At 34.6% G+C, this 22,985-nt stretch overlaps 1 protein-coding gene across 2 annotated transcripts in view; it reads left to right on the top strand.

Annotated features, from left to right (window-relative positions):
• BCHE (butyrylcholinesterase) overlaps nucleotides 1–22,985 on the top strand; it is a 69,270-nt gene that overhangs the window by 33,770 nt on the left and 12,515 nt on the right. For both annotated transcript variants that reach the window (XR_003118185.1, XM_025377063.1), the window contains one exon: nucleotides 21,837–22,003. Coding sequence is in view for 1 of the 2 variants with exons in the window: in XM_025377063.1 (XP_025232848.1) it covers nucleotides 21,837–22,003 (167 nt within the window). In the remaining variant the exon portion in view is untranslated. The remainder of the gene's footprint in view (nucleotides 1–21,836; nucleotides 22,004–22,985) is intronic.

The raw sequence follows: 22,985 nt of genomic DNA on the forward strand, positions 1-22,985 counted from the left end.
CAAAACATTATTCCTCCTTCCTCCACAGAATAAACTCTCTTGAAATAGGTTCTACTAGATTATATCAGAGTATACGATTTACATTTTATTCTTGCTGCATTCATCTGCTTAAAGCCTGCTGAATCTTACTCATCCATTGGAGATGTTTTAGCATCTAGCTCACTTTCCTTCTATCTGCTAAAAATCTTGTAAACATTTTTAATTATTTCAGTGTTTATACAAATAAACTATGCAATGCTTTGACCTTTTTATCTAATCTTTCTCACCTGCAAGAATCACAAACTTGTTTATGTTTAAATATGTGATTGCTATCAAACAGCTTAATTAATGTGTCTGGATATAAACGTGTATGCACACTATGTTAATAAATTCAAGACCTTAAACTCAAGAGATTCTTTAATGTTGCCTGGCATTAATGTCTCTAGCCAATTTATTCCCTCAGCGCTCCTAAAGGATATTTATACCTGTTCTGTCTTCCCAAAACTCAAAAATTTCTTCTCTACTCACACAGCTACAAACTTGCTTTTTATGCAGTCACACACAAGAAAACAAAATCCAAAATTAATCAGATCACAAAATCGATTAACCTATCAAAAACCACGGCCAAGTCCTCTCTAACTCCCTCCAGTTGCAATGTCAATTACGCCCTTGTCTCCCATCTAGACTTGCCGGTGGGATTCTCTAGAGCCCATTCACGCATGACTATGCAAGAATTTAGTTCTAAAAGTATTTTTCTTCTTTTTTTAAAAATCATTTCTGCCCTCCATTTAATTATTCATGTAGTTTTACTGCTGGGAAAAAAAAATGCGTAATCTGAAAAAGAACTCATATTGTTTAATAACTACTTTCCCATTTTCATATTCTTCTTGACAGCAAAACTCACTAATAATTTACCTCTACCAATTGCCCACTTTTATCCTCTCATTCTTTATTTCACTATCCCAGTTACCTGATTCCAACTATTCTCATATTGGTCTGTATTTCCATGTTGCCAAGTCACTTAATTATTTCTGAATCATCTTAACCTATCATCAGTATTTGATATGCATGTAATCTCTCTTCTCCTTGAAGCATCTGTTTCAGTGGAGTCATGGAAACCCAGGAATCATCAGAGTTTTTTTTTTCCTAACCTTTCTAGTCTTACCATTTTAGTCTCCTTTGTGATTTCTTCTCATGTCAAAATACTGTAGTGTCCTGCAGCTCAGTCCTTGGACAACTCTTTCCTGTGCATGTTTATTCCATGGGTGATGTCAGTCAGTTTTACTGCTTTAGCTAACTTCTACATACTGATGACTTCTAGTTATATCTGCAGCCCAGGTCTCTTCCTAAACCCCTGTGCCTTATGTACCTATCTACCTAAGTATTTAATATGCATTTCAAACTTTATATATTCTTAATTTACTTTTAATATTCTCCTCATATACTTCCCCACTTCAGTTAAAAAAAAATTCATTCTTTCTCTTGCTTATGCCAAAAAATTCAAGATCAATATTGATCATCATTCTCCATAGCCAGTTAATTAGTAAATTCTGTCAACTTGACCTTTAGAAAAATAACCAAGTCAGAATTCTCTTTAAGAGTTTACATTGTTTATAATTATTATGCCCATTACATATTTAGTAGTTTAGAATAGTCAGAAATATAGTCTGGGTATTGGATGATATTAAGAGATTATTGTTAAATAAATTGATTAAGTGTGAGAGTGTTGTTTTGGCTCAGTAAGAATATGACCTTTTTTTTAGACGTGCATACTAAATTTCTTAGCTGTACAATATCATAGTATCTGTACTACAGAATTAAACAAGTGAATAGAATGAGTTAGAAACTCATTGCAACTTCCTACACACTTAGATTTTTCCTTAGCATGTATTTACTTAACTGATTGATCTTGCTCATCTCTCTCTCTTTCACCAAAATGTAAGCTCTAAAAAGATGGGACTTTTCATTTATTTTGTTTGCAACTATATTCCCAGTACCTACGACATTATTAGGCACACAATAGGCAGTCAATGAATACTTTTTTAATATATGAGTAATTATTTATTAGATGGATTATTCCCACCTTCCCAATCTCTAAATCTTCCCAGAGCTAAGTTCTTAGATCTCTTTTCTTCTCTTTTCCTGAACTCTTCCTTAAAAATATATATATATTTATATTATAAATATATATATTTATATATATATATAAAATATATATATATTATCTATTGGCTGGGCGTGGTGGCTCACGCCTGTCATCCCAGCACTTTGGGAGGCTGAGGTGGGTGGATCATGAGGTCAGGAGATCCACACCATCCTGGCTTACACGGTGAAATTTCGTCTCTACTAAAAATACAAAAAAAGTAGCCAGGCTTGGTGGCGGGCGCCTGTAGTCCCAGCTACTCAGGAGGCTGAGGCAGGAGAATGGTGTGAACCTGGGAGGCGGAGCTTGCAGTGAGCCGAGATCCTGCCACTGCACTCCAGCCTGGCCGACAGAGCGAGACTCCGTCTCAAAAAACAAAACAAAACAAAAACAAACAAACAAACAAAATCATTTGTTTCTAAATCATTTGTTTCTATGATATTAAACATCATGTAAATGCTCATGAATTTATATCTCTGTAAATGTCTCCTTCATTAACAAGTTACCAAAAAAAACCAATTTTGCTATTTTTAAAATTTTTCCCCATTCCACATCAGCAAATTCCTGTCATCTTGATCTTCAAAATGGATCTGAAAGTAACTTAGGTCTCGTTATCTTCAGAACTAAAAGCCTAATCTGAGCCACCAAGGGATCTTTTCTGGTTTACTACAATAGCCAGTCTCCTTGGTCCCATCCTTTTCTCTTCATAGTTTATTCTCCTCCCTATGTTGGAGCGATCCTTTCAAAATATAAGCCAGATCTTAGCACTGCCTGATTAATAACTCTTCAGTGATTTTTGTATTTTATCTTGAATAAAATCTAAATTTCTTATCATTATCTAAATGGGCCCATATGACAAATTCTTTGACAATCTCTGATAAGATAATCTCTCTGCTCACTATACTCCAACCAACTTGGTCTTCTTCATATCACTTATTGCAAATTAATGGATAAATATGCTCGATAATTTGAATAACTTCATGCAAATTCAACCAGCTTTTAGTAGCAGACTCCAGTTGCAAAGCTGGTGATTCCAAACCATGCAGCATACAGTTCTCACCTCAGAGTGTAATGTGCTACTGGAAACAAGTTGGGGACATTAATGAAATTACAGAACATAAAATGTATGGGCTGGGGACAGTGAAGGTTAATATAGCGTGGTTCTGCAACATTGAAGTGGGTAATAGCTAAACATAGGTGTATATGCAGTGTGTGTAACATTATGACTAGACCTCAGGAAGATATTGTGGGTGAAAGAATGTGGAGACACAGATGTGAATCACCACGTGTAAGTATAATTAGAAACAAAAACGGATATATTTGTCAAAATAGTGTATAGAGAAAAGAAATTTGGGGCGAGGTTATGTCTTGGGAACTCAGAATCTGAATCGTAGTTTGATTTTTTACTTTTTACAACATTTAAGTATTAAGGTCTTACTTGTTTCTGGAATACTAGGTCAACATAACAGCAATTTCTTTCTTTCTTTCTTTTCTTTTTTTCTTCAGACCCAGTCTTGCTTTGTCGCCCAGGGGATGGAGTGCAATGGTGCTACCTCAGCTCGCTGCAACCCCGCCTCCCGGGTTCAAGCAATTCTCCCACTTCAGCCTCTCAAGTACTTGGGATTATAGGCACCCACTCCCACACCTGACTAATTTTTGTATTTTTGGTAGAGACAGGGTTTCTCCATGTTGGCCAGGCTGGCCTTGAACTCCTGACCTCAGGTGATCTGCCCCCCTCGGCCTCCCAAAATGGTGGGATTGCAGGTGTGAGTCACCACACCAGGCCAAAATAACAGTAAGTTTAAAGGTGAAAAGGGGACATATATATCTTTAATACAATCTCTGGTTGGTAAATTTAAAAGTCCTGAAAATCAGTCTGGTACCATCTGCTACATGGATGTGTCTACTAATTACCAAAATTTCTCCTCATTCTAATTTTTCTTCCCATTGAGAATCATTGATTTATAGTGTTAAAAGAAAATGCTTTAGGAAAACTAAATTTAACAGAGGTTACTTGAGCAAATAATGATTCATGAATTGGTCAGCACTCAAAAACAGAAGAAGGTTCAGAGACCTATTCCCAACAGCTTATGACTGGCTAAAATGGTAGTAGCAAAACAGGTACAGCCTAAAAATAAATAAGTACTTTAACTAAAAACTATTTTGTGGCTAAAACTCTTATCATTAAATAAACAATATAAAAAATAGTGTGACTTACTGGTAAATGCATGCCTGAAAGAATGCACTTCCTAGAAAAGAATTGGAATGATGATTCTTAAAATTATAAACATTTTTTAAAATGTAATACTATTTACTTTAATTACTTTTAATTAAATTTCTAAAAATATGTTTTATTACTTTCAAAAAATATTAAAACAATTCAGGTTAGATGTTAAAAAACCTAAACACACCTTTAAGTATGAATTTCTTGGGTTTTTTCACTTTCAAAGAAAACACCTTGACTTTTAATTGAATTTCCAACATAATATGATGCATCAAAAAGAGCACGGCATTAGAGGAAAACAGCTTGATTTTGAAGGTGTGTTTGCCACATAGTTGCCAAGCTAATTGTTCCCTCTATGTCTCTGTTTCTCTAATAAAACCTACCTCACATGGTTATTGTGTAAACTTGACCAGTGAGTAATATGTATATATGTATTTTATTATATGTGCAAATAGATCTGGGTATACCTACGGATGAGTCTGTAAGCAACAGCTTGATTGGTAACAGGATGGTATTGTAGCTGTCTTCATTAAAGTCCCTTCCTCTGCTTCATTATCTTCTTCTTCCTTTGATAGTTTCCATTTATTAAATGTTTCATTAAGATCCAAGCAGGGTTCTAAGTATTCCAGATAGATTTTGCATGTAGTTTTTATAACCACTCTGTGTAAAATGCATTAATATCCCTATTTTACAAATAAAGCAAGTGATGATTGGAAATTTAGGTCACACAACTAACATTTTTTTAAGTATTTTAATTTTTGTGGGTTACTTTTTCCACCTGTGTGTCTTGATTGTAAAATATTATTTTAAATTGTGGTACCTAAAATAATACCTTAGGAATCCTAAAATCAGAAAAACAAGAGTTAAATATAAGATGAATATACTGTTGGCAGGGATACTTCTCATCTTTCTTATAAAGTTACCATGCTCGGTGTAGTAAGTAAACATTATCCGAAAAGACATTTTCTAATTTCGAATTTCAAAATCTTTCTATTTATTTATTTTTATAATGTATATTACATGTTTTGTTTTATATTTCATAATCACGTATTTATACAAAATGCAAAAAACAAATCTTATCATTACAATATTTCTGTAGCTGTAATTATAAAGCGGTATAAAATTTAATATAACAAGATGCTTCCGATTCTTCAGCATTCGCTCAGATAGACATTTTTGAATGAAAGTCATGAGATTGTTTCCAAGGTACACTGCCCTTAAATCATAAGTTATTAAATAATAGTTTTCAGTATAAAATAATTACCCTTGCCATTTTCATTATGGCACATCTGCCTTGGACATAAGAAACGAAATCCTGTGACTGACTTAGTTGCAATTAGCAAGTCATTCAGAAATCACATTCATCACTGTCATTTCAGAAGAGTCTAGAAGGAATTGCTTGTGCTATATTTAGCACGCATGAGAGCTGCAAAGTCCAGTCTGTTCATCTTTTTCACGTTTCTGTTTGTTTGGAAAAGCTAGAAAGCTCTAGCCAAAAAGGGCAGGAAGGAAGGTTGGTTTTCAATACCCTTCTTCAGTTCAGCTGAGAACTCCTTTCTATGACTCAATAGTCAGTTCCAAATTACCACATTTTTAAAAAAATTTGGTTATCATGCTTGTATTTTCTTCATAGATGATATTACTACCTTAATTCATATCTATTAGTCAATTTATTATTTATCTCCAGTCATTAAACTGATGGATCTCAGCAATCAGTGACTTACAGGTTCTGTTTACTGTTATATCCATTGCCCACATTCCTGGCACATGTCAGGCAACAAAATTCAATTATTGAATAACAAACAGCTTCCTGGAAAAAAGTCAATTCAGTTTTTTTATTGTGGATTTTTAAAAAATCAACAGAATACTGGCCCTCATATGCTATTTCTCCAGAAAAGAGTAATCTAATTTTTTCACAATAAAGAAGTTATCTTAAGTCTTGAGGTCTATATACACTGAGAGAGAGTAGCAATAGTGAATACATCTGGTGTCAAGTACAACTAAAATTATGTCATAGGGAGAATTTAGATTTTTCTACAGGAAAAACAGAGAATCCTGGGTAAAATTTATGGAGATATTGTTTAGCTTAGTATTATATTTGTTATTAATAAAGACATAGTTCTCTTTGAGAAAAAAATAAAAATAAAAATAGCCCCAGGGCCTGGAATTCTAGTAGGGCCTGAATGCAGGTCTGTTTTTCCAACTAGATATAGTAATGAATAAAGTTATCAAGGATTGGAATGACTTTGTTCAGATTGTGACACATATTCCATTATTAAAAGTGAAAAAACGGAAGTTAGAATAGCTTTGTGCAGATATTCTAGAGAGAATAAAACACTGAATGGAAGATTAGACAATATTACTTCAAGATAACTTTAAATTCTTTTAAAGGGCCTAATATTATTTTTGATTAAAAAAAGTATTCAAGTAACAGAAAAAAAGTTTGGAGAAAAGAATACCCAGAAAAGTGCTTCCTGAAATAATTTAAGAATAGAAATCTTTGATTATAAAATATTTCTGATTGCATGCTAATAAAATAAAGTACTTCCATGAGAAATAATTGAAGGCTAAATGGGACATTGTAACACTTTCAAATAGTAGGAAATATGGATGGCATATTTTTAACTTACTAATGATTAGTAAAATAATTGGGAAAAAAGAATTACGGAAAAATAACATGGCATTTTATATGGTAGGTAGCAAACATATCTTTATTGTTACCTTTCTAATATTAATATAGATTTGAAATTATTTTGGTTAAAGGTTTTCACCAATTAGCTAAGTATCTGAAATGTTTTATTAAAATGAAATAAGATTATTTTGTGTATCACCATTTTAATTATTACAAATTCAATGTTCAATGCTCACTTTGAAAAATTCATTAAGCATGATTTAGGCTCAAGTCTGTATGTATGTTTATGGTAATAAAACTGACTTCCAATGTTTATTTGTTGTACTGACAGCTTCCTCCATAAACAGTGTCATTACTGTCTGTGGACCTTAATGTGGCACATTTGGTTGTTACATCTTACTTTCCCTATATACAACATCTTTTATGTAGATCTACTAATAAAATTAAATACACATAGATATATTTAAAATTTTAGCTTCACTAAATTCATTATATTACCTAAAATCCCCTCTTCGCACATTAGACACTGTGCGTATTATACACAAAATGACAGTAGGTTCAATACCTTAAAATTTTTAACCTAAATTCACTACTAGGCAGGAGTGTAGGTTCATAAAAGGAATTTCAACTAAAATAACATACAGTTTTTCTAAAGCAGGAAGAATATGTACGGCAATTATATTCTCATTATTCCAAGATGAGATCTGTGCCATTTGGAAGGAAACACAATGCTAAATACAGAGAAAATATTTTGGAAATTGGATAGGATTTTTGTAAAGATTTCAAATAAAATAGAAAAAATATTTCAACTTAAAAGTTGAAAAATGTTTTATTTATCAAAGTTTACCAAATCATCTGTAAGATGATATAAGTATGTGTTTTGAATAAGTAGTAAAGAAATAAGGAGACGAGATAGCCACCCACAGGCACAGATATTATCCTAAAAACTGTATTATTTGTAATTCTGTCATTGAAAATGAAATTTTTTTATGTTCCGTTTGTATCTCTGTATGCAACTATATACTCTAGTTTTTTGTTTGTTTGTTTTGTTTTACAAAATCTGCATGAGAAGACTGCTTTCTTCTTTTTTGTTGGGATGGGGAGCTCATTATGTTGCCCAGGCAGATCTAGAACCCTAGGACTCAAGCAATCCTTCTAACTCAGTCCAGCCTCCCAATTAGCTAGGATTACAAGCATACACAACAACACTCAGCAAAATTGCTTTTTATTGGGAAACAGTAATTTTTTAAAAAGTATTAATGTTGAGGTACTTAGTTGAAACCATGAAAACACCAGATTTATGTTTTTGACATTGTAGGCTTTGAGATTTGAAAATTCACCTACCTCAGCCATTCAAGTTGTGTGACATTGGACAATCTCAGCTTCCTTGTCTATATAATCTGAATAATAAAATTGCCTCTTTCAAATAATCATAGTTAATGTTAACTGAGTTTTTGCATAAAAAGTGCTTAGTTCAGTGTCTAATAGATACAAAATTTCTAATAAATGTTTTTAAAGTATATTCTTCTTAAATTTACTCATATACCTCTGAAACAGATCTCAAACAACCTCAAAATATCTTAGCCAACATCCACACCAGTTGTTTAGAAGAGAAAATACACACACACACACACACACACACACACACACACACACACACAGAGTTTGTTATTTCGTTTGAAAGGATACACTGTAGTTTCAAGTGTATGCAGTATAATTCTAATCACTTTAAAAGTTCATTCTGATACAATTAGTCTAATGGCTTACTTATTTAGGTAAAACCTTTACCAAACAGCCTTTTATCAAACATTGACTCTATGCAAGGCTACAAGAGTCAACAAAACAGACATTTTGTCTGCTATTATGGAGCCTTAAAGTCTAATGGAGGTGATTAGCCAAATATAGGGACCTCCAGTGAATAGTGGTATAAAGTCAATAACTTTGAATTCAAGAATATTTATTTGATATGCTGAAACTACCCATTAAAGAAAAACATCACAATTAAGTTTTCATATAATTTTCCTGGAGTATTATTTCCCAGGTCTTTTCTAATATTTAAATATTCATTTAAAAATCAAGCTATTTTAAGATTTGTATGTGTTACTATAAAACTAAGTTTCCAGGACATTTTTTTGGCAATTCCTAGGCTCATTCCTGAAACTGTGGGCTTGCTGCCATCAATTTTGTGGCACAGACTAATGCAAACAGACGTGAATAAGAGCAAAACTGATAGAATTTGGAAGACTCAAAAAAGTAGCCAATTTGTTTCAAGTTTGAGATTATTTTCTTATCTATAATTAATGCAAAGTCTGCCCCCTTATCAAAATAAGTGTTCTAGTGCCATTATTTGAAAGTACATTTGAGCTCTCTACAGATCGTTAGGCTGTCACTCCTCTGGGATTCATATGATTCACATCCAAATGAAAACAGTTGCTTTGCTATCACTAGAAAATGAAAATGGGTACAAACATAATGCATCTTCACATTTCGAAATTAGGGAAGACATCTGGATGCACTTGCTCAGCTAATGAATAAAGGGAAAAATGGAAGAATAAAGGAAGGAGTGAAGGAAGAAAGGAGAGACTGGAGGGAGGGAGGGAGGGAGGGAGAGAGGAACAGAGGGAGGGAGGGAGGGAGGAAGGAAGGAAGGAAGGAACGAAGGAAGGAAGGAAGGAAGGGGAGGGAGGAAGGAAGGAAGGAAAAGAAAAAGTGTCTAATTTTCTGTAATACGATTTAGTATTCAGCCCAATTCATTTTCTGGAGTTGGAGGAGGCTAAACATTGCTTAGTATCCCTCTTTAACTCACCAGCTAATTATGCAAACCTTTATATCCAAACAATGCAGAGGAAAGAAGACAGAATGATCTTCCAGACCATGAAAGCTTTGTTCATCCATCATACCAACAGTGTACTAAAGATCTTAGAGATCTTTTGTCTGGCAACTCTTTGACCTTTCAGCTGATGAATAACTGAAGATGTGCAATACAAAGAAATTACTAGAAGAGAACTATGCACTGGGAATCAATTTGTTTTCATGACTCTATCCAACTACTTTAGTGAAGTATTTAGGAGAGTGGGTTAAGTACACAAGCCTCTTTTAAATACTTATTAAGATTAAAATGTTCTCATAATATATAAAAATGTGCTTTAAGTGGGCACTTGATTCCCAGTTAGAAATTTAGGATTAAAAAAACACAGTACATCTCAGCAACAGCGAAAATTTTGATTTGGATTAAAATCAAATCTACATGAAGATTTTGATTTGGATTAAAAAGAGAAACATATTTCTGTGCGCTTAAGGCTTTTTTTACTCCTTTTTATTTCTTGAACAGAACAGAGCTTAACAATACTGATTGACAACATGAACAAGACTCTTAATTAGGACCTAGTAATAAAACAAATGATTAGAGTAAGGTAGGACTCCTGATACCAGAAATCACTCAAGAAGTCTCACCTTATATGCAGGGTTCAGTTTTGCATTTTTTGTTTATATGTTTTTATTTCCCCTTAAAACAAAACGTTTCTTTCTTTCTTACGAGGCATCCACTTTGATAACACATGCCAAGCTATATTATATCATAATTGGTCTTTGCTTATTTCTAGTGATGAAGCCTCATCCCATATTTTTGCGTGAACTACAGCTGTTAATTTTTCTTAAAGTTTGAAAATTATGTGCAGCTGATATGTCATCTTCCTAGTATTTAACTGAAGTGTAATTTGTTCCTCTTTATTAGAGCTGAATAAAAATAAGTCTTTTTTATTTCCTAGAAAGTTTAGCACATTGAAATGTTTTGCCTTTGATCAAATTTGTGTACAGGATCATACAGATTATATATTTCCCGTAGGGTTATTCTCTCCTCCTCTCTTCTCCCTTTCTCTTCCCTTCTTTTTTCTCATAAAAACCTATATCCAAATTCTCCCTGAAGCTGAGAATGTATTCCAATCCACAAGTTAAGAATGATGAAACAGTAAAAGTTTAATAAGCCGCTTGGCCATGGACTCTTATAGCACAGTATATTTAGATACGAGAAATCATCCTGAGTTAATTTCTGAATTTTTGCAAATTTCTAAGGTATGTTATTATAATCCTGTCCCTCTGGGTACCTTGATTCCTGCCTAAAAATAACAAACCTTATTATTTAACAAAGAAAAAAAAACTGAACAAACTATAATGAATCTAGGGAATTGTTTTTCAGTAATCACTTTTCTCATTTCTACTGTTAGCAATAGAAATATCTGGAGATGGGAGGAAGCAACTAATAAAAGTGAAGTAGATTTAAATATTTGCATTAAATATAATCTAAATTGCAAATAATCCTCTTATAGTCTCTATCCATAGCTGCATTATAATACAGTTCACATTGCTTTAGCAACTAATTTTTTCTGCCTTTATTACATCTTCCAGAAAACAAAAAGAATACAGTTATAAAGACCTTCTTAACAAACCATAGTAAGTCAAGATGGAGAATATAAGTGGGCCTTGAAAACTCTTGAGTTAGATTTTAGTTTGTGAACAAGCTTAAGAGAAATTCATCTATAAAATGACGCCTCATTACCAGATGAAGTTGAAGTCAAACGTTTTGCTATCTCACGGCACCTGAAGAATCAGTGTGTTTTTAGTCAACGTGAGTTTTAGAAAATTAACATTTACAAGACATTTTACTTTAACTTAACACATGAGAAAAGGTGAATTTCCCTTTTTTAATAAAGTGAAAAGTTTTGTTTTAGAACTGATAGTGAATTGATCCAACATACATCCAATGTTCCGAAAGCTACTCACTTCTCATTGCAAAAAGCATTTTTTCAATGTATACTTTCCTAGGTTTATTGTAGGCAGTGGGCATGAATAAATAAGATTGATTTTTTCTGAGGCTCAAAATACAAGTTTTTAATTTATATAATTTGGCATTGTTAGCAGTGTTTCATTTGTATCACAATATAAAATAAAATTTTATATAAATGATATTTGTTCAGTTATTTTGGGTATTTCTAATATTCGAGTTACAGAATACACAAACACACAGACGCACACACACGTTTGTCTGCTCTATAGGCTGAAAACCTGTGTGCCTCCAAAACTCTTATGTTGAAATCCTAACTCCCAATGTGATGGTATTAGGTAATACTGTGTCCGGAATTGGTGGGTTCTTGGTCTCACTGACTTCAAGAATGAAGCTGCGGACCCTCGCGATGTTACAGTTATTAAAAATAGTGTGTGTGGAGTTCGTTCCTTCAGAGGTTCAGATGTATCTGGAGCTTCTTTCTTCTGGTGGGTTCGTGGTCTCGCTGTCAGGAGTGAAGCTGCTGCAGACCATCATGGTAAGTGTTAGAGCTCTTAAAGGCACCACTTCTGGAGTTGTTAGTTTCTCCCGGTGGGTTCAGGGTCTCGCTGGCTTCAGGAGTGAAGCTGCAGACGTTGGCAATGAGTGTTACAGCTCATAAAGGCAGCGTGGACCCAAAGAGAGAGCAGCAGCAAGATTTATTGCAAAGAGCCAAAGAATAAAGCTTCCACAGTGCAAACGGCGACCAGAGTAGGTTGCCACTGACTGACCCGGGCAGCCTGCTTTTATTCCCTTATCTGGCCCCACCCACATTCTGCTGATTGGTCTATTTTACAAAGAGCTGATTGGTCCATTTTGACAGCACGCTGATTGGTGCGTTTACAATCCTTGAGCTAGACAGAGTCACAGAGTGCTAGTCCTCCAAGTCTCCACTAGGTTAGCTAGATACAGAGTGCTGATTGGTGCACATAGGATCCTCCACCTAGATAATAATCATTCTCCAAGTCCCCATCCAGTTCAGGAACCCAGCTGGCTTCACCCAGTAGATCCTGCACAGGGGCTGCAGGCAGAGCTGCCCGCCAGTCCTGAGCCGCCCCTGCACTCCTCAGCCCTTGGGCTGTGGATGGGACCGGCTGCCACGGGGCACCGCAGAGAAGGAGCTCAGACATGGCGGGCTGCAGGTCCCGAGCCCTGTCCCTCCAGAAAGCAGCTAACGCCCGGCGAGAATTTGAGTGCCGCGCTGGCAGGCCGGCACTGCTGGGGGACCCCGCGCAATCTCTGCAGTTGCTGGCCCAGGTGCTGAGCCCCTCACTGCCCTGGACCGGCAGCGCCAGCTGGCCGCTCCGTGTGCTGTGCCCCCGAGCCCGCGCCTGCCCGTGGGAACTCGCACTGGCCCTCGAGTGCAGCCCACAGCCCCGGTTCCCACCTGCGCCTCTCTCTCCACACCTCCCCACAAGCAGGGGGAGGTGGCTCTGGACTCAGCCAGCCCAGAGAGGGGCTTCCACAGTGCCGTGGAGGGCTGAAGAGCTCCTCTAGCGCTGCCAGAGTGGACGCCAAGGCCGAGGAGGTGCCGAGAGCCAGGGCTGCTAGCACGTTGTCACCTGTCATTAGGAGGTGAGGCCTTGGGAAGGTGATTAGGTGGTGAGGGCAGAGTCCTCATGAGTGAGATTAGTGCTCTTATATCAGAGATCTAAAATAGCTCCCTTCTCCCTTCTATGTGAGGACACAGCAAAAAGACTGCTGTCTATGAACCAAGAAGTAAGCTCTTTCATCAGACACCAAATTTCCCAGTGCCTTGATTTTGAACTTCCCAGCTTCCAGAATATGAGACATCAATTTCTGTTGTCTGTAAGCTATCCAATTTATGGTATTCTGTTATACCATCCCAAGCAGACTATGATAGCTTGTGTATATGTGTACGTATGCAAAGAAAAAATACATTTTTCTTTTATCTTTAAAGATTTATCTTAGAAGCTTGTAGAAAACCATGAAATACAAGGTTTTATAAAACTAACAAATTACCCAGGACATTGCCTTGTGGATTAAAATGGAACTAGCATGATTAAATTACTCGTAATGCGTTCGTGGGTTAATACTAACTTGCTCTAATAAAATTCAATGGATATTAAACCCATTTTATTTGGGTATATAGTTAATAAATATTATAATTAATTTAATTTAATAAATCTGTGTATTTTTTTTTTTTTTTTTTTTTTTGAGATGGTGTGTCACTCTGTCGCCCAGGCTGGAGTGCAACGGCACAATCTCGGCTCACTGCAACCTCCGCCTCCCAGGTTCAAGCAATTTTCCTGCCTAAGCCTCCAGAGTGGCTGGGACTACAGGTGCACACCGCCATGCCTGGCTAATTTTTTGTACTTTTAGTAGAGATGGGGTTTCACCATATTGGTAAGGCTAGTCTCAAACTCCTTACCTCAGGCGATCCACCGGCCTTGGCCTCCCAAAGTGCTGGGATTACAGGAGTGCACATGGTAAAAAGTAGTTTGCATGTGAGGCACTGAAAAGTTATCCCAGGGTGTCTGATTGCCACAACAAATAGTTATTGGAAGCAGAATTTCACATTATTTGGTTTGGAGTACTGTTTTTCTTGAAAGTACAGAAATTGTCATCTGTGAACTATTTCCCATGTGGTAGTAGTTTTTAAACATGAACATTTACTGTGAAGGACGAAGAGGTAAGCACACATCAGTTGTGATGTTTCTTACTTATTGTACCCATCTGCACACTATGAGTCAGGCACAATTTCAGGTTGTCAACAAAACAATCAAATGATAGTTTGAATGAGACTTCTTAGCCTCTCATGAGAAAAAGGAAAAAGGACAGCTAAAGTACATACAACAATATGAGGTGATAAACACTGACTACTTCAATTTGGTTCCCGAGGAAGGTCTGTCTGAAGAGATGGTAGGAGGAGAGTAGGACAAGGAGCTATGCTTTCGGGAAATATAGGCATTGTATATCCTATGAATTGTTATATTGCATTATGTGTGTTTTTAAATATTATAGCTGTATTGAAATTTGTAAATTGAGTAACATTGTTAGTGTAACCGGGAGAACATTACATTCAAGAACTTAAGACCTAAAGCCATAAAATTACCAGAAGAAAACATAAGGAAAACACTATAGGACACTGATGTAGGCAAAGATGTTATGGCTAAGACTGTAAAAGCACAGGTAACAAAATCAAATTTAGACAAATGGGACGGTATTAAACTAAAGAAGTCTTCACCGCAAAGGAAACAATCAACAGAGAAAAGACACAACCTCCAGAATGCGAATAAGTATTTGAAAATAAATAAAAGACATTGTTTATAGGAAAAGTAAGATAAAACAACCAAATGTGCCACTTTAAGGTGCTCAGACAGCAATGATACTACTTTTTGGAGGAAGATGTCAGCACAACAAACATTTTAAATCAGTTTTTATTGCAATACATATACATACAGAATTGAGCCTATATCATGTTTAGTGAATTTTTCAAAGTGAGCATCTAAGAACACTGAATTTGTAACCATTAAAATGGTGATACATACAAAATAATCTATTTTATATTAGTAATCCATTTCAGAATCTTAATTAATTGGTGAAAACCTTTGACCAAAATAATTTCAAATCTATGTTAATATTAGAGAGGTAACAATAAAGATATGCTTGCTACCTTCCTCATATAATGGAATGTTGTTTTTCAATAATTTTTTTCTCCCAATTATTTTACTAATCATTACTAAGTAAAAATATCCCATTCATGTTTTCTATTATTTGGAAGTTTTATGATGTCTCATTTCAGTCCTCAAATATTTCTCATGGAAGCATTTTATTTCATTAGCATATAATCAGAAGTATTTTATGATCAAAGATTTTTTTATTCTTAAATTGTTTCAGTTAACTGTTTTCTGGGTAATTTTTCCTAAAAGAAAATTTCTGTGACTTAAGTTTTTTTTTTTTTTTTGTCAAAAGTAATATTATGCCCTTTAAATGAATTTGAAGTTACCTTGAAATAATATTGTCTAATCTCCTATTCAGTACAAAGCTATTCTAACTTCTGTTATTTTTTCATTTTTAATCATGGAATGTGTGTTACATTCTAGACAAGGTCATTCCAATAAAAAATACAAGTTAAATAAGAACTTGTGGATCTAATTGAAATGCAGAGATTCTATCAATAAAATCAAGAGTAACTGCAAATTTCCAACTGCCTACTTACCATCTCCATTTGGATGTAAAATTTAACACATGAACTTAACATGTGAACTCCTTATTTTATTTTATTTTATTTTATTTTACTTTATTTATTTTTTGAGATAGTGTCTTGCTCTGTCACCCAGGCTGGAATGCAGTGGTGAGATCTCAGCTCACTGCAACCTCCGTCTCCCAGGTTCAAGCCATTCTCCTGCCTCAGCCTCCCAAGTAGCTGGGATCACAGGCATGCGCCACCATGCTCGGCTAATTTTCGTATTTTTAGTAGAGACGGGGCTTCACCATGTGGGCCACGCTGGTCTTGAACTCCTGACCTCAAGTGATCTGCCTGCCTTGGCCTCCCAAAGTGCTGGGATTACAGGCATGAGCCACCATGCCCAGCCATGAACTCTTGATATTGCATTCCAAACGTGCTCTTCTTGCAGTCTTTCCTATCTCAGCAATGTCAACTACATTCATTCTTCCAGTTTCTCAGGCCAGAATCTTTGGAGTCAACCTTGCCTGCTCCTTTCCTCTTTAATCTATCGGCCTAGTGACAACTCTACCTACAAAATATATGTAAGATCTAATTATTTCAATTTCTGTCACTACTACTCTAGTTCAAGTAACCATCAACTCTCACATAAATTATTTTAGTAGCCTCCTAATTGGTCTTCTTGAACCATCTGTAGTTTATTCCCAACACTACAGACAGATGATCTTTTAAACAATGTAAATGAGATCTTATAGTTTCCTTTTTTTCCCCACCCCCCAAGATGGAGTCTTGCTCTGTCACCCAGTCTACAGTGCCATGGCATGATCTTGGCTCACTGCAACCTCCACCTGGGTTCAAGCCATTCTCCTGCCTCAGCCTCCTGAGTAGCTGGGATTATAGGGGCCCACCACCGTTCCTGGCTAATTTTTGTATTTTCATTAAAAACGTGGTTTCACCATGTTGGCCAGGGTGGTGTTGAACTCCTGACCTCGTGACCTACCCACCTTGGCCTTCCAAAGTGCTAAGACTACAGGCGTGAGCCACCATGCCTGGTCAATCTTGTTCTTTCTTTGTGCAAACCCTCCAATTCCTCCCTCTCTTACTCTGAGTAGACACAAAATACTTTTGAAGACATATATGGCACTAAGTAATGTGACCTTACTGTCCCCTCTCCAACCTCACCTCCTACACTCATTCCCTTCCTGCCTCTATTCTAGTCACACTGTCCCCCCTGCTTTCCTTGGAAAACTCTAAGCAAACGTTTTTCTCATGATCATTGTTTTCCATCCCTTCTGCTGAAATACTATTTCCCCAAACAACTGTTTGGCTCATCCCTTTTCTCCTCTTCACTTCATTTTCTATTAAATATTACAAAGCTCCCTTACCCAGAGCTACAGAAAGTCAAGTTTAATCTTCCAGTCTGCGAAATTGGTCCAGGATTTCTCACACCAGTCAGAAGTTTAGGGTCCACATGGCTACCCTCACTTCAGACTAGCTGTTTACAAATATGGAGTCCCTTTGGACTCAGTCAGATTTTATAACTCACAAGAGCTATTCATAGAATTCAGGAAAGCCCTGTAATTACAATTACAGTTTTCTTATAACAAAAATATATAAATTAGAACTAGCTGAGGATGAGACATGTAGAGCATCTTGGACTTAAAATGTTCCAAATACAAAACTTCTCTGTTCTCAGAGATCTATTATCTTCACGACATCTATTGTGCTTCTGTATCTATGGAGTATTGCCAATCTAAGAAGCTCACCTGAGCTTTGTATCTCTAGTTTTTATTGGGATTTTATTATTATGTATAGTCAAGATGGATTGAATCATTGCTCGCATGGTTAAAATCACTCTTCAGCTCCTTCCCCTCTGTGGAGGTCGGGATGATATCACATAGCTAAAAGTCTCATCCCTCTAATAACATGGACGGTATTTCTGGCAGGGCTAGTTCCTACCCTAAGATGATCAGTGTGGCCATCCCCACCCTGAGTCATTTCATGAGCCTCAGTTATTATATACTCACCATAAGGCATCATGTTAGCATAAGCTATCATGTATAACACAATATCCCAAGTGTTTAGAGATTACATTGCAAGAACAAGAGACAAACGACAATCAGATGTTTTATTACGGACTCCCTCACCATCCCCCTGCCACACACACACTGATACTTACTCACCTGCCATTTCTATTTATCCCCATTCCTCATTTTATTATCACTAGCACTTGGTATCATCTGACATATTACATCATTTCTTTATTGATCTTATTTCTTGTCTTTCTCATCAAATAAAAATGGCAAGATAAACAAATTTCTATTTTGTATTTGTTGAATCTCTTATCACTCAAATAATACCTGACCTAGTACACACTTTATAAATATTGGTTGAACGAATGAATGAATCTGTTTTCTAAATTTAAGTCTTCTTATAGCCCTTCTATTCCTTATATTAAAATAGAATTTCATTTAAGTGACATGGAACGGAATCTATAAATATTTTAACGTTTTAAAACTTTTCCAATATATTTTCTTCAAACTTCTTACGACAGTGAAAGTTCATCTAGACTTTTAATATATAACTATTAACTATAGCTTCATTTTACTAGATTTTAAAGCTAATTAAAATACATTCTCTCAAAAACTACTATAGCTTACTTAGAAATAACTGTCTCTGAATTCCTAAGGATAATTTTAATTCTCATTTTAGGCTTGGGTAGGCAATCCTAGGATTCTATAATTCCAAGAAAACTTTATTTTGAAGCTAGATGCAAAATTTTTCTTCGTATCAGGGCATCCTGAATCAATTGATGTCTTTTCCTTTAATCTGTTCATAAAATAAGTTATCAACTGTGTGCTGAAATATCAATGGCAAGCAAGTAATTTTCTGTAACACAGATGTTAAAGAAAGATACTCTCTGCTTTTTTTGCTGTTAAATTAGCTGTGTCTTAAAACCTTTCAAACCTACATATGAAGAAAATTCTAATGGGTGATCTATAGAGCATTTTGGTATACTACAAAGTAGAAAAAGAACCTGATACTGATAAAAATAGAGCATATACAACTTCATGGAAAATTTTAATTATTACTATTTTGAAGTCTTTATTTTGTGACGAGAACAAAAACTTCTTTGAGAAACAGCAAAGTCAAGATGTTTAAATTGATCTTATGATTTTGAGATTTAAAAATGTAATGCTTTGGAATTGTGTATAGTGGAAATACGTTGTATTTCACAAAGTGTTTAATTGATACAGACAGAAAGAATTGTCTCTCTTGTTACTTTGTAAGTCATGGAGATTTCTTCAAATTATAGAATAAAATACTTCATCACTTCAATAGCTATTTCAATCTTTTGAAAACTGTATCCACATCTACAGGCAAAGGAATTTTATTATCTCTAAATTACAATTTGGTATGTCATGAGTTATTTCATAGGACAAAGTTTGTTAAATGAACACTGGCAGTGCTTTGCTCTTGAACTCAAGTACACGTCAGCTCTGTTTAAGTCGCCATTCACAGAGGACAGAAATGAATGTGCAGTTAAAATGGTGCCATAAGTAAATTAGAGCAGAATTAGAAGAAAAGTGGGCAATTTAGGAACATAAGAATTGCTGTACTGAATCAGACCATCGGTTCTCCTGGTTTAATATCCAACCTCCAGCAGCTGTACTTGTTAGTTTCTACAGCTTTAAAAGAAAGAAAAAAGACTACATAATTTACCTAGACAAGTGTGCCATCTGTGATCTGGAGAAATTTTCTTCTTGATCTCTCTCAAATAATACCCTAAAGCAGGAGGTTTCAACCCTGCTATGATATTGGTTTAGCTTGACTAGCTCTGATTATTAATAATTCTTATTAAAATATCCCATTCCTCCATAAAATAAACTAGTACATCAAGAAACTATTTGTCTCTAAAGCTCCCGAATTCATGGTTGAACATGTCTGCATCTGTGATAAAATATGAATATATGGTGCGTATTCAATATAAGTTCTTGATGGCAAAAATCTGCCTCTTGATAACCATACTTTTACTTCTCCTTCCAAATTCTACTGGACTTAGAGACTTTGGCTAAAGAAAACAAAGCAAAACAAACTTAGATCTACTCATACTACTCAAAATTTCTATCTATTAATAATATACAGAAAATATCTGAATGATGAAGGATTTTTTGTGTTGAACTTTAGAAAAGTTCAACTAAAGTTTTTCTTATATGATTTTGCCTAAGGTTGAATAAGAGCAAGGAATGAATTACTTATCTATGTCACTTTAATCTTTCGTTTATGTTAGAGAAGGCTGAAAAACTTTATCGTTTCTTGATTATTCTAAATACTCACCTTGAGATCAATATTTCTAAAATATTATGCTCACACTAGCCATTTAGTCAAAAGTTCCTCAAGAGTATTAAATGCCTACAAATTTCGATTCTAAACAATTTTCCAGGGCTGTTAGACCTAATGTGATAACACTAATATGCTAAGTACATAAATTCAATGGCATCTCCTTCTATCCTAGAATTCAACAAAACTAGTTTTTTCATTATTATTTGAACTAAGAAGTAGATTAATCGTTAATGTCTATGTTAATTCTATCCCTTTTTCTAGCTTTCCCAGCTTTCCTTTCTAGTTCAGTTCCTTATTTCCTCTCTTTCAGTCAGATTCCCATTCCATAAGGTAATTTCCTTTCAAGCATGTAATGACTGCTCCCTCTTCTGAACAATTTGTGGCCCTTTTTTTAGGCTTGGTTTATGCTGTCTTATGTTGTAGTTCTTTGTTACCCTGGGTTTTCATGCTTATAAATTCTCTGAGGAAAACTTTGTGTTTCATTTTTATATTTCTAGGGCCTAGATCCGTGTCTAACTCATACTAATAACAAAGATATGTTATAAGGAAATCTACAGATGTAGTGACTGTGTAGAGCCACTTTAAAAAAAAACTCTGAGTTCCTACTTGTGTGACCTTGCCATTAATATATTATTGAGCGCTATAAAGGTATCAATGAACTCAACACTATAGATATTGAAAAGATAAAGTCGACAATTATCCATTTTCAAATCACAACTATAAATATGGAAAATATCATGAAAAGATAATATAAAAGTTTTGAATGAGTTTAGACACATAAAATTGGAAAATAAAAGAATTCCAAGCAGAAGTAACAGCTGGAGCAAAGAGAAGAAATGAAAAAAAGAGGGATTTACTGGGGAACTCTACCTAATTCCTATTGGCTGGGTTTATAAAAAGAATATCTGAAAATAAACTTGGAAATATGGGTGGTACCATGTTCATTAACCTTAATATGAAACCACTGAAGAATTATTGAAAGATTTTTAATTGGTAAACAGATCTAGGAGATGTTAGATAAATTTAAATGTGGGACTGAAAGAAGTTTCCTGGAGTAATGAGATTATTACATAATAAGATTTGTAATTAAACTTGGTATTAAACTCAGGAAGTATTAATAAGAGTATATAGAATGAAATAGATATAAAAGATGTGTAAGTGATATGATTCCTTATTGTGAAATGATTGGGTCTAAGATAAGGGAAAAGAATGAAACAAAAGTAGCACCACCCTTTGAGCACGTTTAAGTGTGAATGAAGATATATTTTATTGAAATAAAAAATTTTTTCTTCCAATATGTTAAGCGGAAATGCATATAAAAAATTCAACTTTAAATTTTAGTTCTTACAATTTTAAATACCATAGTGGTTCTCAGTTCTAAAACCACTAAGCCCAGTTCACTTACGTTTCATATCATCAATATATATCCACATTTTTTCTATCTTTAACTCTTTAAAGCTCTTGTGAACACTGTTAGAAAACAATATTCTTTTTAATCTAACAATGATTTCAATTTTACTATAATGTCTCTATTTTATTATTTAGGAATCCAAATGGGACTCATAATAATAGCACAAAATGGCCTGTCTTCAAAAGCACTGAACAAAAATATCTAACCTTGAATACAGAGTCATCAAGAATATTGACTAAACTACGTGCTCAGCAATGCCGATTCTGGACATCATTTTTCCCAAAAGTCTTGGAAATGACAGGTGTGTGTATTTTAGTGTTTGGTTATTTAAAAGATGATGGTTTATGTAAAAGAGGGATGAAGTATACTCTCCAAGGCATGATGATGTAGTTACTGTATGTATCTCTGACTTTAAAATAACTTGATTTAATGAATACATTATTTTTAAGACTTTCTTCTATCAAGTTTAGATATGTTTTGAACTCTTACTATCTAAGCAATACTTTAGTAGTTAAATAAAGAAAACTAAAATATAAATTTCACCCCGTGGAAATATAAAATAGAAAAAGGAAACTAAAATAGAACTCTCCTTGTTATTCAGAAAATCTTTATGGAATTAATTAATGAGCAAAGAAATAAATATATCAATCATAATGTATAGAACTAAAAAAAAGCATGCAAAAATACCAAAACAAATTTATTAATAAATAATAAAACCTTGATTTAAAGGGAGAAAAAAACTCCAAAGTTTACATATTTAAAAACACAATAAAAAATTTCTAAATATTCTGAACTTGGAAATATTTATCTAAGAGCACACACACACATTACAAAATATAATATTATATAATATTACATATTATAAACAAATAGTTATTTAGTTAACTAGTCTTCAGGAAGTGATTGATGAGAAATATGTAAGGAAATACTATCAAAATTTGTTCATTTATTATCTCAATGTTCATTATTAAGAAAATATTCAATCCACTTGAGTGATCAAACATGTGTCACCTTAGTTTGATCTTCTCTGACAAATATGACATATATCCAACTCGCTGTCTAATTTTTAAAATTTCTGCTGTTTATAATCCATGTGGTTCTTTAAGTGTACTTTCTACAAGTAATTTTCAGCCATCAGACATATTGCTGGTCAGGTCCCTCAGAGTTTGCTATTCTGTTCATCATGATGCTCTGTAATTTTCAGGCTGTATGTTAGGTATCACAATACAGTAGATGTTTTCCATTTCTTGTTTAGATAAGTTAGGGGCTAGTTTCAGCAAACA

This window comes from Theropithecus gelada, chromosome 2, assembly GCF_003255815.1.
Source record: "Theropithecus gelada isolate Dixy chromosome 2, Tgel_1.0, whole genome shotgun sequence".
NCBI classification, from domain to species: domain Eukaryota; kingdom Metazoa; phylum Chordata; class Mammalia; order Primates; family Cercopithecidae; genus Theropithecus; species Theropithecus gelada.